Source organism: Salmo salar, chromosome 27, assembly GCF_965601325.2.
Source record: "Salmo salar chromosome 27, fSalSal1, whole genome shotgun sequence".
In the NCBI taxonomy this organism is placed as follows: Eukaryota; Metazoa; Chordata; class Actinopteri; order Salmoniformes; family Salmonidae; genus Salmo; species Salmo salar.
The window spans coordinates 3,885,658-3,904,044 of record NC_138317.1 but is presented as its reverse complement, the minus strand read 5'-3'; the positions used below and the strand labels follow the sequence as shown (position 1 = coordinate 3,904,044).

The 18,387-nt window shown below is 43.6% G+C and overlaps 1 protein-coding gene across 2 annotated transcripts in view; it reads right to left on the bottom strand.

Annotated features, from left to right (window-relative positions):
* Positions 1-18,387, bottom strand: part of LOC106588200 (RNA-binding motif, single-stranded-interacting protein 3) — a 249,000-nt gene that overhangs the window by 137,932 nt on the left and 92,681 nt on the right. For both annotated transcript variants that reach the window (XM_014176955.3, XM_082970317.1), the window contains one exon: positions 8,286-8,377. In XM_014176955.3, the coding sequence (XP_014032430.1) occupies positions 8,286-8,377 (92 nt within the window). The remainder of the gene's footprint in view (positions 1-8,285; positions 8,378-18,387) is intronic.

Below are 18,387 nucleotides of genomic sequence, written 5' to 3'. Positions count from 1 at the left end.
GCTGATGCGTGGGCCCTTTGACATGGCCAAAGCTCTGTGCTGCTCTGTCTCAGAGTCTTCCTACAGTTCAGCCCCTCACCAATATGATTGAAATTACTGGAATTGGAAACTATCAGTGTAATTTAACATGGCATGCCTGCACAATTCATTAGGGGCCTGCAGAGAGAGAACAAGAGAGAGAATGAGAGAGAGAGAGAGAGAGAGAGAGAGACAGAGAGACAGAGAGAGAGAGAGATGGTGATGGTGGGGGGGACAGATGGCCAAAAAGAAACACAGACAGACAGACAGACAGACAGACAGACAGACAGACAGACAGACAGACAGACAGACAGACAGACAGACAGACAGACAGACAGACAGACAGACAGACAGACAGACAGACAGACAGACAGACAGACAGACAGACAGACAGACAGACAGACAGACAGACAGACAGACAGACAGACAGACAGAGTGACAAGCCAGCGACAGACAGAAACGGGATGAGAAAAGACAAACCTGACCGCGAGCCTCACTCCAAGCTCCTGCGTGATTAGTCTCTTGTTAATGACCAAGCACACAACACGATCGACCCTATTTGTTTGTTACCATCGGCAGCCAGTCGAAATCCTAACAGACTGTACAGCAGCACTAACTCTTAATTATGTTGCAAGACCTTCTCAGTGCGGTAGAAATGTAAACTCACACAGACTGGAGCTCTAAGCCCCAAATATGTAACTCTGCTACGGTGGGAGTGTACCTTAATCGTGTTACAGTTTCTAGTGAATTAAAGATAGCCTGGCTGGTGGTGCTTTCGTTCGCTACTGTGTGTGTGTGCGTTACACAGTAAGGCCGTTGTGAGGCGGTGGATTAATGTGTGTTTAGAAAGAAGTACCTACATACAGATGTGCATGAATTACCCCTAGCAATGTTCCTTCACGCATAAATTCTATCTTATTCTCCCCATCTAATTGTACGCAGGCTAAACGCCACATTATGATAGCATAGTGCTATATAATTTTTTTTTTTTTTAAATCGCATGATGTGGCTTATTTAGTTTATTCGATTAGCCCTGTGTGTGTGTGAATGTGAAAATAAACTGTTCCATTGGCAGGAGCATGGCAGGGACAGGCTCGTCATTCAATGTGATTTGAAGTCCCTCAGATTTAATATAGCTCCTACTTCACTGCACGGTTAAGGTTGGCACTCGTGGTATTTTCCCGCTGGTTCGGCCGGAGGGGAAACTCACAGTTCACAGTTTCCAGGCTGTCAGGGGAAATTGCCCTCTCATGCCTGGTGAAGGATGATAGGTAGAGGAAAATGATGGCCCTGAGTGATCACCCCTGAAAATGCATGGTCAAGGTGGACATCTCCTTTAAATTTTGTGGAAACGACGAAATAGAAGGCGTCCACCACAGTGAATGATGAGAAAATACTGTAGTGGACAGTAATATTTGACGTGTGTGTATATACAGTATATTATAAATACCTCACATGCGAATCGTAATCAGACTAAGTAATTAGCTCATTGAGTGAATTATCTTTACCTGTTACTCCAGAATATAAATAGCAGTATGCAAGAAGGCTATGGTTTAGTTACAGTAATGGGCAAGGAAGAAATGTCTGAGAATGGAATTCTAAGTAGAAGTGTATTTAATTACTTTGTAAAATGAATTGATTCACATACAAGACGTCAACTTAAGTTCCAAAGCATTAACAAGCATTACAAGGCATTATTCTAAGCATGGTCAGAGAGAGAGAGAGAGAGAGATTGTGCCATGACCGATAGCTCATGGGAGAGGGAGAAAGAAAGAATCTCACCACAGCAGGCCAGGAACAAATAAGAGAGAGAACAATTCAGCTTAGACCCTTTTATAAGCATCTGAGTTGTTTGGATTCAAAATCCAGAGTTGTTTCTCAGAGGTGTGACAACGGGGATTGGCAAGACCAACACAGAGAAAGAAGAGTCCCTTTTGAGGGCTGGTCTGCCCTACAGTACACGGTCGAGAAGTCTCTCCTCTCCTTTAAAATTCTATTGATACGCCGAAGTCCACCGACCACACAGAATACTAAGAAGAGCGTCGGTTGGGGATTGTGAAACCTCCGGTGATAAGACTGTCTATGAGCAAGCTGTTAGAGGAGCGTAGATTTAAACGTAATCTATAATGTGTGTCGTCAGGGCCGTGCATGATGGCAGAGAGGGTAGACAAGGAGGGGTAGGGAGGAGGGCCGGAGATGGCTGGCATTGATTCATCTAATCCCAGAGTTAATTGGTATGACTGATGAAGACAAATTGAAATGGGGTGGCTGAATCAGTGGTTCGCACGGAAGGAAGGAAGGAAGGGCTGGGAGAGCTTAGAGCGCTCTACTGCAGCCACAGCCGCCTACTGCAAGCCCACAACATACTCCACCAAAGAAACAAACACACAAGTGTGTGCGTGTGTGTGTGTGTGTGTGTGTGTGTGTGTGTGTGTGTGTGTGTGTGTGTGTGTGTGTGTGTGTGTGTGTGTGTGTGTGTGTGTGTGTGTGTGTGGGGGGGCGTACACGTGTGTTTGCATGTACACACTGAAACACATTCACATAGCATGACAAGTAATCAGGGAAAGGGAGAGCCCATGACATAAGCCATTTTGTCAGACATAAGCAACTTATGTTGCTAAGTACATTGCTGTTCCACAATTTAGACGTGGAATCTACAGATTAGGCCTACACTGTAGGTAAAGCTGCTAACACCATGAAGTCATACCCGAAAATACACAGATTTTCAACACTATCCAGCTTATCCCTGCATGGCTTCAATGTAAGACACGTTCTGGGCATAACTGTCCTTTTCGCTGACCAAATGGGTAAACTAGTGCAAAGCGCTCCTTCACCTGGCTATCTATCTATCTATCTGTGATGGTGGAATCAGGGTCCTTTGAAAAGGCTCTCCCTCAGCCTGTTAATGGACGCAGATCAATTGAAGGAGACAGGGAGCGACTTGGCACAGTTGCCACATCAAAGGGACTCTAATAACGGCACACTGTGGCCATTATTGAGTCTGAAAAGCCGTATTTATATTTATTTATATTCGCTTCAAAGCGAAGCAATGGCAGCATGGAGCGTATTGAGACTGAAGGCCTTCGCTCCATTTGAAATGGACTCACTTGAGCTCAGGGCCACTGCTGGGCAATTTGGTAACCAAACAGAGAGCTATTCACAAATAAAGCCCCAATGTTACCTTAATTGGAATGTCTGTGTTCGTAGTGTCTATTGAGCGCCATTCAAACTACAGACAGGATTGTATAATGACAGAAGTTTGCAAACTCTAACAGAAATCCCGTACCAGTTCAAAGTCGCTTTGTGCTAACAGTATTGGGATGGCGATGTGTGCCAATGTCCATTAAAAGTTGCTGTGACTCTCGCTCCCCTAGAGGGAGTGTGGCAGACCAGACACTCTCTCCCTCTGATAAGTTTGTAACTTTGTTCATTATTGCTGGCCTGTCTCCTGATGCAGCCGGCTGTCTGTTGTGACACGGTCTCTGCCAGATCTCCCTCCCTCTTTTTCTCTTTCTCCCCTTCTCACTTCTCTCTCTCTCTCTCTCTCTCTCTCTCTCTCTCTCTCTCTCTCTCTCTCTCTCTCTCTCTCTCTCTCTCTCTCTCTCTCTCTGCATGTCTTCACGCTGCTCGGTGAAATAATTTACCACATGCCGCGCTCCTCCCGATGATTGAAGCGTAATTAGAGTGCCGAGACAGTGCGAGCCAATGACGGGGCGCGGGACTGAGAGCTAGTCAGATGGTCCGTCTCACTCGCGCTGGCTTTGCCCTTCAAAAGTATCACTACGGGGAGGGAGGGGGAGAGGCACGCTGCAGCTAAGCTGCGTTGATGCCGACGCACTGCTGCATGAGGCGTCTATGCACATTATGCATTTGGAGACATAAAGAGAGAGGAATATACATGTGTAGGGGAACCTAGGGGGACTTTGCCTCCTGTACACTCAGTGATACTGTCATACTGTCACTAGGGGACGAATGGGTTGATAAGGAGACAAGACAATACACGATGGCAGAGGCATGAAGTATGCACATAATATGCTGTTGTTTGTATATCTATACGGTGTATTCAAAGACAGCCAGACAAATATGGAGAGGAGGCACAGGAAAACGGCTGTACTAGGCTACACCGTAATCTCTACGACAACCCCAGTCTCGATGGCAACCACACTAAGCCTGGAAATTTGCTGATTATTACTATCTTCTGGCTGACACCATATGCTTTATGAAAAACACGGCTCGCACACAGCTCGCAATGTCTTGCTGAAATGGCATCATATTCAAGGTGGGATAACACAAACTGCAGCGAGAGATGGCTGCTGAGTCTGCACCGGTATCCTCTAGCCCCCCAATTATCTTTTCTTTCTGAATAGACTCCCACAGCCTGAAAAGAAGCCAAAGTTGACCTCAGCCTAAGGTGCAGCGCAGCCATATTAAGCTAGCCTAGCTATTCCCAGCCACAGCAACAATGGCGTCAGCCATCCGTTTGATTGGAGTCCAGAGGTCACCCTTCGTCTCGTTGAACTGCAAAGGGGCGTCAGTGCAGGGACTGTGTCAAAGAAGTCACCCTTAAAGGATAATAGGGTAATAATGAAAATAATACCACCGCTGACTGCCCAGACTACCCACAGGGAGCTTCCTCGCTGTTTGTATGAATATAAATGCAATATTGACAGGAAATGTCCCCTGAGAGATAGGAACGTCAATCTCCGTTATTCTACGTGTAGTGGGCTGTTGCCCTGACCGAGGCCAAACGTTACCATAACAACTCCATGGGCCATTAAATGCCCGAATGGCGAACAGAGACGGCTGCCTGATGGGCCGGAGCTGAGCGTTGCCTAAACGCTTGGGATTCATTTCACGGAGGCGCTCTAATGGCGTTTTTGGCATATTTCCCCCCTCACTCTAATGTGGACAGGAAGTGAAGGGCAAGTGGAGGCAGAAAGGGTAAACAGCCCAGAGGTAGAGAGGGTAAACCTGTTCCTGAATGTTACATGTCAATAACAACCTTAATAACCCTCCACATCCAAATGAACCATAGGCTCTCATTTTGGACCTCTGTGTCACGACTTCTGCCGAAGTCGATGCCTCTCCTTGTTCGGGCGGTGCTCGGCGGTCGACGTCACCGGTCTTCTAGCCATCATTGATCCATTTTTATTTTCCATTGGTTTTGTCTTGTCTTCCTACACACCTGGTTCCAATCCCATTCATTACATGTTGTGTATTCACCCCTCTGTTTCCCCTCATGTCCTTGTCAGAGATTGTTTGTTGTTATGCTCGTGATATTCAATTGGTGCGCGACGGGTTCTTGTACCCACATTTATTTTATTATGTACTTTGGTTTTGAAGTTTTTGTTTTACGTTATTAAACTACTCCATTTATACCAAGTTTGATTCTCCTGCGCCTGACTTCCCTGCCACCTACACACACGACGTGACACTCTGCTATTACTGGAGAATAAACATGGCAATGTTAGCTCAGGAGGCAGTGAATTTAGGTTGAATACAGGGTGAATCTAAATATGTATGAGTTCAAGGGAGTGTGTAGTGTGTCCGTGTGATGTTGTGGATCCTGTGGCTAACCTGGGCTGGTTCAGGCAGCTTTGGCGAGGGAAAGAAAGAGAGAGAGAGAGAGAGAGAGACAGAGAGAGAGAGAGAGAGACAGAGAGAGAGAGAGAGAAAGGGAGAGCTTTGTTTTCATCGCGGCAACCATAAGACAAACAACGACAAAGGTAGGGAGATCATTTACATAAAGACTGGGTTGTTGTCTGAGAGCTAGCAGCTGTCAGGTGGAATTGCTTTTCCGACACTGACACCACAATCGAGGGCGCACACCCCATAATTCAGTGTGATTGGCTCAAGGGGAAAATGGCAGCCTGCGGGGAGTTGAGGAGGAGAGCTCTTTGACAGGTTTGCATCGGCGATGGGAGACACGGACCATTTACTTGTTATCCTTGTGTCTCTTTTTAGCATCTGTCTTCACACAGGGAGAAAAAGCGTTCCGCACACAGTGACACGGCGAATGAAGTCTTCAGCTAGGTGTGAGGGCCCCTCCCTCCCCCACCCCACTCCACTGATGAACACACACAAACGCACGCACAAACACTTGCACGCACACACACATACTCTCGCCCAAGCTGCTTCTTTGTAGGTGACTGACAGCGAGGGAGCCACAAGGAAGTGTCCTTCAGGTACCTACATTATGGTTCTCATCCTCATTCATGCTGTCACAGTCCCCAACGGGGAGGAGGAAATAAAAGGAAACCAATGTTTCCTTGGTATTACCAATTCTGAGGGGGACATCCAGACAAAGGAAGGAGGAGGAAGAGGAAATAAAGAACCATTTCGCTTCCCTCCTCTTCCCTCCTCTTCCCTCCCTCACAGCTGTGTTTAAAATAAGGCCCCTTAATAAAAGCCTTTTAATGGCACTGCGGCGGGAAAAGAAGGCGGAGCTTGATTACTCGGACAGTTTTATTTCATGAGCTCAAGGCCTCCGGCTCTGATTCGCAACTCCGTTTATGACTTTGTCGCGGGAGATCTACGTGACAAGACGAAGCCTTGGGAAGGGGAGAATGAGAAGAAGGAGCCCCAGCATGACCGTGTTCAGTCATCGGGGTGGCAGCCGTCGCCACAATGATTTACACCTGCAGGATGTAATAGTGATGCTCACCTGGGTTCCTGTTTGATGCCTCTGGGGGAACCGATAGATGTTTCAAAGTCACAGCTACAGATAGGCAACGTTAATTATGGATGGGACTAAATTGCGCTCGTTGAATGTATGGCAGGTGAACACATGGTAGACAGGAATGTGTTTAGGCGTGTATGTGGCCGTGTGTTTGTGTGAGAAAGAGACAACTAGCGAGAGATAGAGAGCAAGTAGAAGAGCGAGTGAGTAGACAGAGATACAGAGAGAGTCAATAAAAACCAAACGACCCCTTAATGTCTCTCAGACGTAGGATAAAAAGACAGGAGTAAAGAGTGCCAGACCCTTCAGTCATGTGGGGGGAAACATTCAAGAGTAACCCCCTCCCACTACCCACTACCCACAAAACACTGTTTAAAAGGTCAGCTGGGAATGTTGATTGACAAAAGAAAGCAATACAAAGAAAAGGTTTTAAATTAAATTGGGAAAGAGCATAGACCCTAATCTCTATTCTCTGTGTGTGGCCTCTTATAAATATTAGAGGAAGGACAGACACTTTGTGAAGAGAGGAAATGGCTAAATTGTGCATTTGAGAGATGGCATACTTGAGCACCTAGCAGAATATCATCTCTCCTAGCTGCTCCCATTATTTTTCCACCAAAATAACGGGGGTATAATCTTCATCATCATTTCTGGCATCGTCATCCTGACCATCATCATTATTGGAATTGTGAATAAAAATGGAACTATCTCTCTCATCTTCCTCCTCCTCATCACCACAGTTCTAATCAGCACCAATGCCAGCAGCATCAGTACAAGTGAAAAGTCTGATTTAAATGTTCAATTAAGCCTCTAGCTAGCTGGCCTTATGGTATGGTATGGTATTTACTGTCTCAAGCTGTGGAGCTCACTGGGGTCTCTCATGTTCCAGCTCCTCTCATCTGCTTCCACTTTCACACAATCATATCAAAGAGCACCTGACAGGCGGCTGTGCACACTGCAACCAGAGTACAGTCTAACTGACACAGTGTCCACCACAGGGCACCAGCAGCAGGAGAATGCATGCACGCACGCACACAGGCAGGCACACACACACACACACACACACACACACACACACATAATGGTGCTGAACTGAATATGGCCACAGCCCCTGCCCCTGTCATACACTGTGTAGTAGTTAGGAAAGAGATGGGGGACAGAGCCATTGGAAACATAAAACATATTTAAACTCCCCTTCTGCAGGCCAGAGTGGCCTCCCACCATCTCACACACATTACCACACCACGGTCTGTTTCTGGGTCTGTATCTGGATAGGGGTCTGGGGATTCTCTCCAAGACCATGCAACTTTAAATATTTTTATATTGTAGTGTATGCAATGGGTGTAAGTCATCAAAGGACGCTAACATTCTAACAGCTCCTTACCTTGGCTATTTGAGCCTGTCTTATATTAGCCTATACAGCAACGATGCTAACGTGCTAACAGTTCTTACCTTAGCCATTTGAGCCTGTCTTATATTAGCCTCTAGAGAAACGATGCTAATGTGCTAACAGTTCTTACCTTAGCCATTTGAGCCTGTCTTATATTAGCCTACTGAGCAACGATGCTAACGTGCTAACAGTTCTTACCTTAGCCATTTGAGCCTGCACCCCGGTGGCTTTGAGAGACGACACCGCCTTTTGTGCTGCAGCCGGGCTATCAAAGTCCACAAAGCCATATCCTGAAGGGAAAGAGAGAAGGAGAGAATGATGAAAAATGCAGGTGGAGTTAGACAAAGAGAGAGAATGACAGGGCTTGGTAATTGTAGCAGTAATAGGTGGGTAATATGACAACAGAGGCTGCCAGTTTTCATATCTTGTGAGCACTACATCGCTTGATAGTTAGCGGCTCTGACGTTCATATGGGGATGCTTAGGAATGCTAATTAGCAATAACAAACTCAAGCCAATGTATTTTATAGTCCTAGGCTACATTATACAATGCTGAATATACACTGAGTACACCAAACATTAAGAACACCTCTTTCCATGACATAGACTGACCAGGTGAATCCAGGTGAAAGATATGATCCCTTATTGATGTTATTGGTGAAATCCACTTCAATCAGTGTAGATGAAGGGGAGGAGACAGGTTAAATACACATTTTTAAGCCTCGAGTCAATTGAGACATGGATTATGTAGGTGTGCCGTTCAGAGGGTGAATGGGCAAGACAAAAAATGTAAGTGCCTTTGAACGGGGTAAGGTAGTAGGTGCCAGGCGCATCGGTTTGTGTCAAGAACTGCAAAGCTGATGGGTTTTTCACCCTCAACAGAACCTGTGTATATCAAGAATGGTCCACAACCCAAAGCACATCCAGCCAATTTGACACAACTGTGGGAAGCATTGGAGTCAACATTGGCCACCATCTCTGTGGAACGCTTTTGACACCTTGTAGAGTTCATGCTCTGACTTAACGAATTGAGGCTGTTCTGTTTTATAGTCCTAGGCTACATTATACAATGCTGAATATATAGCGTATTTTATAGTCCTAGGCTACATTATACAATGCTGAATATATATCGTATTTTATAGTCCTAGGCTACATTATACAATGCTGAATATATAGCGTATTTTATAGTCCTAGGCAACATTATACAATGCTGAATATATAGCGTATTTTATAGTCCTAGGCTACATTATACAATGCTGAATATATAGCGTATTTTATAGTCCTAGGCTACATTATACAATGCTGAATATATAGCGTATTTTATAGTCCTAGGCTACATTATACAATGCTGAATATATAGCGTATTTTATAGTCCTAGGCTACATTATACAATGCTGAATATATATCGTATTTTATAGTCCTAGGCTACATTATACAATGCTGAATATATAGCGTATTTTATAGTCCTAGGCTACGTTATACAATGCTGAATATATAGCGTATTTTATAGTCCTAGGCTACATTATACAATGCTGAATATATAGCGTATTTTATAGTCCTAGGCTACATTTTACAATGCTGTATTCTATAGTTAATGTTTTAATCACATTTTCCAGCAAAACTATAAAATAATCACAACAATGCACAGATAAAGTATTCACAAACATGACAATCGATTTTTTCCTTCTAACGCAAGGAATCCCCCTCAAAACGGAAAACCCTTCAGCCCCTTGATATTTGAAGAGGCTGACGTTGGCCATCACGCTCCTCACACAGCCAACAACAGCCCCTTCATTTCGCAGTGCTCTTAATTCTCTGTTCGGCAACAAATCTCTCAAAGGTTGATGGCGTCGTACCAGAGCCTTGATTTGTTCCCCCGCCCTCCCACGCCCTCTGGAAATTCATCAGTGGTGAAAAGACGAGAATGAATCTACAGCGGTGATTTATGAGTTATTGTGATCCCGACATTCCCAGGGATGTATCAGCGGCGGGGTTGCGTCGGTGTTAATTAAAATTTGGTTCCAGATTAAAAGCAGTCAATGGTGGCCTCTGGTCCACTGTTTCACAAGGAAAGTGTAATTAGAAAGGGATAATGGGGGGAGCCGGGCCGAGCTGGTGTGGCTCCGCTTTACACACTTTTTCACACACACACACACACACACATGGGCGAGCACACAGAAACACACACTCACACACACCAATGTGTGTGTGGAGTTTCCTGCATTCGATAGAGGTAAAGGAGCGTGAAATAAAGGCAAAATCATAACCTGTGGTAGAACAGAATTGAGCTCCCGTCTGATTAAAAACAGGAAGGTAAAATGAAGGAAAACTGACAAATGTTAATTAGGAAACACTACTGCAAGAGCTGGAGGTGAAATAAGGCTGAATTAAATCATATTGCCAAAACAGATCGGATGGTTCTACCTAGCTGAGACGCAGTTAACCAGCTCTTAAATATAATATTGAAGAGGTGAATGGTGAAGTATAAAAAGGAATGTTCAGTGGAAGAGGAACACGGAAAGAGGTATGAGAAACAGACTGTTGACCTACATTCAGCAGAGGTAGGAGAGTACTGGTTCCTCAGAGCAGGGATTACCTGTACGGCACTGGGAAGTCACTGTGTTTGGCACCATGCAGAGACCAAGGCCAAAAGGCCACAGCACTATGGCGCGACCTCAAAAGACCCGTGAATACCAAACACAATCCCTGACAGAGAGAGTTCAACTGAACCCAGTTGCAGGAGTTTGGAGAGGACAATGTAGATCAGGACAAGGAGAGGATAGTTCAATATGACAGACAGTGAAGTCGTCAATGACTGGAGTTACAGTATGCGTGTCTAACATGGTACAGCACAGGCAGTATTGTACTGGGGAGCCAACATGCAAGCGTGTCTGTGTGCCTGCCATGAGAGTCATTCGGAAAGTACAAAACACTCTCTCCTAAAGATGCTGAGAATACATCAGGGTCAGCAGACAACCTTTCACTCAATTCCAGCATTTAAAAAAATATATATCACACACAAACTGCACTCCACGTGTTGTTATAAGGCAAGTACAAGGAGGTGCAGTACAGTATTTCTAATGAGGGTTTTCTGGAATTACACCCATGGTGAGGGAATGGAGGAAGTCATCGCTTTGAAGTCGCAAACACATCCTGCTGGTACGCAAACAAAAAAATCTATATTTGTCACTAAGAGCCGGCTCGACATGATTGAGTAGAAGCACCACATCTGATACCACGCACATCTACAGCAAAAAAAAAAAATGTAAGCAGAATAAAGAGAAACATGAACTGCCTTATCGCATTTCCTGGGCCTGGTCAAACTGCTGCTGTCGCAATAAAGACGGAATTGCCGGTTAGGATGGTGAAGCCGAGACACCCTGCAGAGCGCAGCGAGAGCCCAAGGCCCCTATGAAACGCAATGCACTTTAGGCTAGACCGCTAATGCTAAGCTACAATATCCTGAAACCAGATAAAGGACTTATTACAATGCACGTATCAATGTATCAATCATGCATGCATCATTCATGCATTTCGCTATCAAATTATGTTAATCTTAATTACATCGGGGGAAATTTGCATATTTTATCTGCATAATAGTCTGGATCGTTTGGGCCCCCACCCCCCACCCTCCTAAATTGATATTCCCATTTCGATACAGTATTTCCATTTCCATATTCTGCTAGCTCTAATGATCCTGTTTTGCATTGCATACTACTTCACAATAATACCATCAGCATGAATAATGGTTCAGTTACATGTAGGCAGAATTACAATAGTTGCATGTAATCGCTTACATCCATGTGAGTCATCAAGGAGGTAGAGCAGCTGATGTACACATTGTTAATTACCGCGGTTACACACGTTAATGACTGTCGAGAGCATTTCCATGCTGTAATAGAGGATATACATACAGCCACTCTAAACAATATTCATGCTGCTTTACATAGTGTCATAGAATTACAGTATTCCAAAAATGTGACACGCCAGCCCAACGGGTGCAGATGACGCTTCTTCTTACTTCACAGTAGGGCCAAATAACCATTTCATTGTATTAAGTCCTTTAATAAGGCTCCTGAACAGCTAATCAAATGTCTACCCAGACTATTTGCATTGCCCCCCCCCCCCCCATTTTACGTTGCAGCTACTCTGTTTATTATCTATGCATAGTCACTTTAACTCTACCTACATGTACATATTACCTCAATTACCTCGACTAACCGGTGACTCTGTACCGGTACCCCCCTGTATAATGCCTCACTATTGTTATTTTACTGCTGCTCTTTAATTATTTGTTACTTTTATATTTTACTTATCTATTTTTTACTTAACACTTATTTTTCTTAAAACTGCATTATTGGTAAGTAAGCATTTCACTGTAAGGTCTACACTTGTTGTGTTCGGCGCGCGTGACAAATAAACTTTGATTTGATATAGGGAGAAAGACAGGATCCTTTCTGGCTGGCCATGATTGGCTGAGAGGAGGGGTTGACCATGCTGATGGTTGGCCATGTTAATTCTTAAAGAGATGGGTGGGTCTATGGCTTAAGAGGGTGTGAACGATGCTGAATGGGCATAAACAAAGAAGAGCTCTCTAGTGCTCAACAAAATCTTTCAAGGGCATTTCTCCTGCTTGCCTCCGATGTGGGATAACACCTTTATCAGATTTTAAAGCAGGATACATTTACCATGCTTCCTCCAATCACAGTGTATGATATACCATTTTGGAGCTCAGAATTTTTGTAATCTGTAAAAAAAAAAGAAGCATTTCAGATTATTCTAAATAAACCAAATTATTTTATTGAATTCAAAATACTTTATTGGCATGGATAGTGTTACTGCATTGGCAAAGCAAACATACATTGACCGTACAAAACATTAAGAACACCTTCCTAATGTTGAGCTGGATGGTATTCTGGGCTGGTTGCGTGTGTGTTTGTGCCTGTGTATGTGTCTGTATGTGTCCATGTGTGTGTGTCTGTGTGTGGCTAGCTGCAGCCAAGGCAGGGTTGGTTGGTCCCGCTCCAAACCCAGATGAGAGGATCCTCGCTAGGCTCTGCATTCCTCCTCATTTATCCTCCTGGACTGGGTGACTGGCGATAAATAAAATAAAGGCTCCCAGAACCCGTACATGCACTACCAAACCAGCAGTGTGTTTGTGTGTGTGTGTGTGTGTGTGTGTGTGTGTGTGTGTGTGTGTGTGTGTGTGTGTGTGTGTGTGTGTGTGTGTGTGTGTGTGTGTGTGTGTGTGTGTGTGTGTGTGTGTGTGTGTGTGTGTGTGTGTGTGTGCGTGTGTGTGCTTGTGTGTCTAAACTGAGGTGGAATAAATATATCTTGGTTGAGGGATCATTTGGAGGAAAAAAAATGTAATGTCATGTATAAAAATGTTATCTTTGGGTTGGAGACCTCTGACCACATCAGTCCCATCAGGGCGTAACAGCACAGTGAGTTGACAATTCACATGACACCACTTCCCCCTTGCAAACACACTGGTAGGACACAACAAACCCAACCCGCACGCACGCTGCTCATAGCAACACACACATGCATGTGTACACGTACAGTACGTGTGTGCACTGTACAGACCAGAACACACAGCTATTACACATTAATTTACCGTTCACAGATTCCATGTCAACTTGTCAGCCTAATGCTCGGGGACAATATCCCATTTTTTTCCTCAAATAATTCTTATGGAGCGTTCTTTTATGTGAGACACTACAGGCGAGATAGTGGTACAGGCAATTCACTTATCAACTCTGCAACGTGGATTTATGGGGGATTCATCTCTCACTGATGCACCGTATTGGCTTCATTGTATTTCTTGTCATTTTCTCCCAGGTATAAAAGTGTCCTTGTCTGCGTCCCAAATGGCCCCCTCTATTCTTAGTGCACTACTTTTAAACAAAGCCCTATGGGGCCTGGTGAGCCATATGGGCCCTGGTCAAAAGCAGTGCACTATACAGGGAATATAGTACCATTTGAGACTTAGCTCTTGTCTGTGAGCTACAGTGGCCTGCTGAGGACAAAGTGCCAGGGCACAGGGCCAAGGGGACACGGACAGCACAGCTCACTGGCACCATACATTACAGACTGTGGACTCTTGTCAGGAATGACCTCATACTGTTCCAGAACACCTACAGTATCTACTGTACCGTACAGTAATCGCCGTGGGTACAGAGACTACGGACTGGTTTCCCGGATGCAGACTAAGCCAGTCCTGGATTAAAAAGCATTTTCAATGGAGAATCTCTATTGAGCATGCTTTTTAGTTCAAGGCTAGGAAACAGGCCCTATGGGTTTCAACCCATAATGGATCAACTGGGTATGGACCTCTACCTGGGGTGGTAGAGCTGCATAATGACATGTCACTCATCATCTGATCAATAACCTTCTGCCTCCCTTAGCTGCAGGCTCTGTCCATTGATCTTCTGTCTGTCTGCACCACTTTTATTGTAGCAGAGCTAAATGTTACTGTAAAGCATTGCTTATTGTAGAACTGTTACATTTCAGTGCAGCAGAGCAGGAAATCAACCAGGTGCTATAGATATGAGATTATCATCTTGATTATTCAAATGTGAAGTATTTTCATATCTGGGCTTTAGTTAATCCTTCCTTCCTTCCCTCTATCCTTCGCCTTCCTACCAATGCCCAGGGGTAACGTATAGTACAACACCATACAGTCCAGCTGCTATAGTATTTTACTCAAATTCTCATCAATCAATACAAGTAACTGGGTTTCTGAGGTACAGTAATTCCAAAACCAACATTCCTGTGGCACAGTTGATTTAATTGATAAGCAGTTGACATTATTTTGTATCAATAATTAAGAATTATGAGGGCTTATTCCCGGAAAGCCTGCTATCATAAATGTTCCATTATGATTTGTGGACTCATAAAGCTATCTACTGTATATTGGACTAAGATATTACTTAAATACCCAGTTACTAAGAGAGACAGCTCGGGTTTGAAAATCGCTCAGTTCACAGTGTTTAAATTAAGCTCCATTTAGATGAGAGAGAATTACAAATGCGCCAGTCTTGACTAAATGGCTAGCCTAATTTAAGAGACCCCAAACCAGCTTTGAAAATTCTAATTTGCTAATTTTAAGAACACCTCTCACAGCCAACTGCTGTTAATTGATCTGAGTGGGCAGAATAATGCTAGTGAGAAAATATCCTAAACGCGCAGCAGTGTTGTGTTTGAGACCACCTGAAACGAGACTGATTCAAGACCAAGACCGGAGCAAATTGAGTCTGAGTCAAGACCAAGACCAGAGGAGTGGGCAAAATCAAGTCATTACCGAGATCGGGAGTGGGACAAGGGGTCTGAGACAGAGTCAAGTGATCGAGACCAGAAAAATGTGAGTCCAAGACCATGTTGTAATTTTGTCAAATCACAACCATAATAAGAGTTCAAAATGTCATATTGTGTTCATATTTCAGAACAACATACTGATTCTTTAGACATTCAGAATAGTGAATAAATGCATGTTGAGGGACAATAGAGCCACTCTACAAATTATTACTAACCCAAACACAGTGGGAAACAATGCACCTACTATGCCTTCAGAGAAGGGCTAAGGATTTACAAAATAATGCTTATAATAATAATGATATTATTATTTTCAATGATATTCTGATTTAATCTCTTCAGTTTTTGTTGGAAAGGAAAGGGTTAACACTGATTAGAAAAAAAAGATCCAATCTGGGGAGAAAAATCGATCTAGCTAAATCAGCCATTGGCTAGGCCATCAGAAGCTAGATAAATGATTTTGGAGTGACAGTGGAATCAACCAAATACATTTTGACTTAATGGGTGGGACCGTTTTTACAAAAATGAATGGAAACTTGGTCACTGCGAAATAGTGAGCAGTAGTTTTTCTAGGGTCAACCTAGCTAGCTTTTGTTGACAGCTAGTTTGCAGTGGCTGTTGTTAGCCATCTCTGTGAAAATAACATGTTTGTGAAACATTGTTGCATTTAAAGTGGAACTGACAGCATTTTAACATGAAATCTTATTAAAATCTGTTCATATACACCCCTCGGAAGAATATCACTTTTTCTTACAATGTTTGGGAATTACGAATACTAAGGCATTTGTGAAAATTATATAGCAATATAGAGTGAGGAAGGGGCCGTGCATTTGGACAATTAATAGACACTGCAGTAAATAAAACAGAATAAAAATATCTGTCTTGTCCAGGACCGGAATCTACACAGCCCGGTGCGCTATAGCTAATCAGAGCTGCAGTGGCCTTTATACAAACAAGTTAATTGCCACACGGGCCAAAAGGCTCCTTAAGGCTCCTTAACAGCTTTTATCCTCAAGCAATAAGACCGCTGAACAATTAGCCAAATGGCCACCAGATTATTTACATTGACACCCCCACTTCCGCCATTTGTTTTTTACACTGCTGCTACTCACTGTTTATTATCTATGCATAGTCACTTCACCCCTACCTTCATATACAAATTACTTTGACTAGCCTGTACTACCGCACATTGACTCTGTAACGGTACCCGCTGTATTTAGCCTCGTTATTGTTATTTTATTGTGTTACTTTGTATTATTTTTTACTTTATTTGGTAAATATTTTCTTAACTCTTTCTTGAACTGCACTATTGGATAAGGGCTTGTTAGTAAGCATTTCACGGTAAGGTCTACACATGTGACAAATACATTTGATTTGATCATTCACACTGAACTGGACTGTGTGTTTCCAGGCAGTTGGCCCTGTCATCATTCACACTGAACTGGACTGTGTGTTAACAGGCAGTTGGCCCTGTCATTTCACTTTGACCTGGACTGTGTGTTAACAGGCAGTTAGCCCTGCCGTCATTCACTTTGAACTGGACTGTGTGTTTACAGGAAGTAGGACCTGTCATCATTCACTATGAACTGGACTGTGTGTTAACAGGCAGTTGGTCCTGCCATCAGTCGTTCAAGTTCTTGCTAGCTAACCAAATGACACCTGCATCTCTAGCTGTACATAGCCACCAAAAAACAATATGAGGGGAAAAAGTCAGTCACTCACCCACTCCTCCAATGGAATGAGATGTCATCCTCCTAGCAGCTAGCTAGCTATCTAGCTAACATTATGCTCTGTATTTTTAGCTTGCTACATAAAAAGATACGCTAACCTATTAGCCACCTTATGACTGACTTGTGATCATTGCCCTTGCTAGTTTGATTGTATTGACATTTCCAGCCGTAGATACATTAGTCTGTTTTTGTCCAGAATATTGAGTAATTGAAACTGAAACAGTGCATTCTGAATGGAGGCAGTGAACAATGTACCAGGCTGGCGGTGATTTACAACCTGATAGTAATATTTATATACATACAGTTGAAGTCGGAAGTTTACATACACTTAGGTTGGAGTTATTAAAACTCATTTTTCAACCACTCCACAAATGACTTGTTATCAAACTATAGTTTTGGCAAGTTGGTTAGGACATCTACTGTGTGCATGACACAAGTAATTTTTCCAACAATTGTTTACAGACAGATTATTTCACTTGTAAATCACTGTATCACAATTCCAGTGGGCCAGAAGTTTACATACACTAAGTCGACTGTGCCTTTAAACAGCTATGGAAAATTCCAGAAATTTTCGTCATGGCTTTAGAAGCTTCTGATAGGCTAATTGACATAAATTGAGTCAATTGGAGGTGTACCTGTGGATGTATTTCAAGGCTACCTTCAAACTCAGTGTCTCTTTGCTTGACATCATGGGAAAATCAAAAGAAATCAGCCAAGTCTGGATCATCCTTGGGAGCAATTTCCAAATGCCTGAAGGTACCACGTTCATCTGTACAAACAATAGTACGCAAGTACAAATACCATGGGACCACGCAGCCGTCATACTGCTCAGGAAGGAGACGCGTTCTGTCTCGTAGAGATGAACGTACTTGGGTGAGAAAAGCGCAAATCAATCCCAGAACAACAGCAAAGGACCTTATGAAGATGCTGGCGGAAACAGGTACAAAAGTATCTATATCCACAGTAAAACGAGTCCTATATCGACACAACCTGAAAGGCTGCTTAGCAAGGAAGAAGCCACTGCTCCAAAACCGCCATAAAAAAGCCAGACTACGGTTTGCAACTTCACTTTTTGGAGAAATGTCCTCTGGTCTGATGAAACAAAAATAGAACTGTTTGGCCATAATGACCATCGTTATGTTTGGAGGAAAAAGGGGGAGGCCTGCAAGCCGAAGAACACCATCCCAACTGTGAAGCATGGGGGTGGCAGCATCATGTTGTGGGGGTGCTTTGCTGCAGGAGGGAATGGTGCACTTC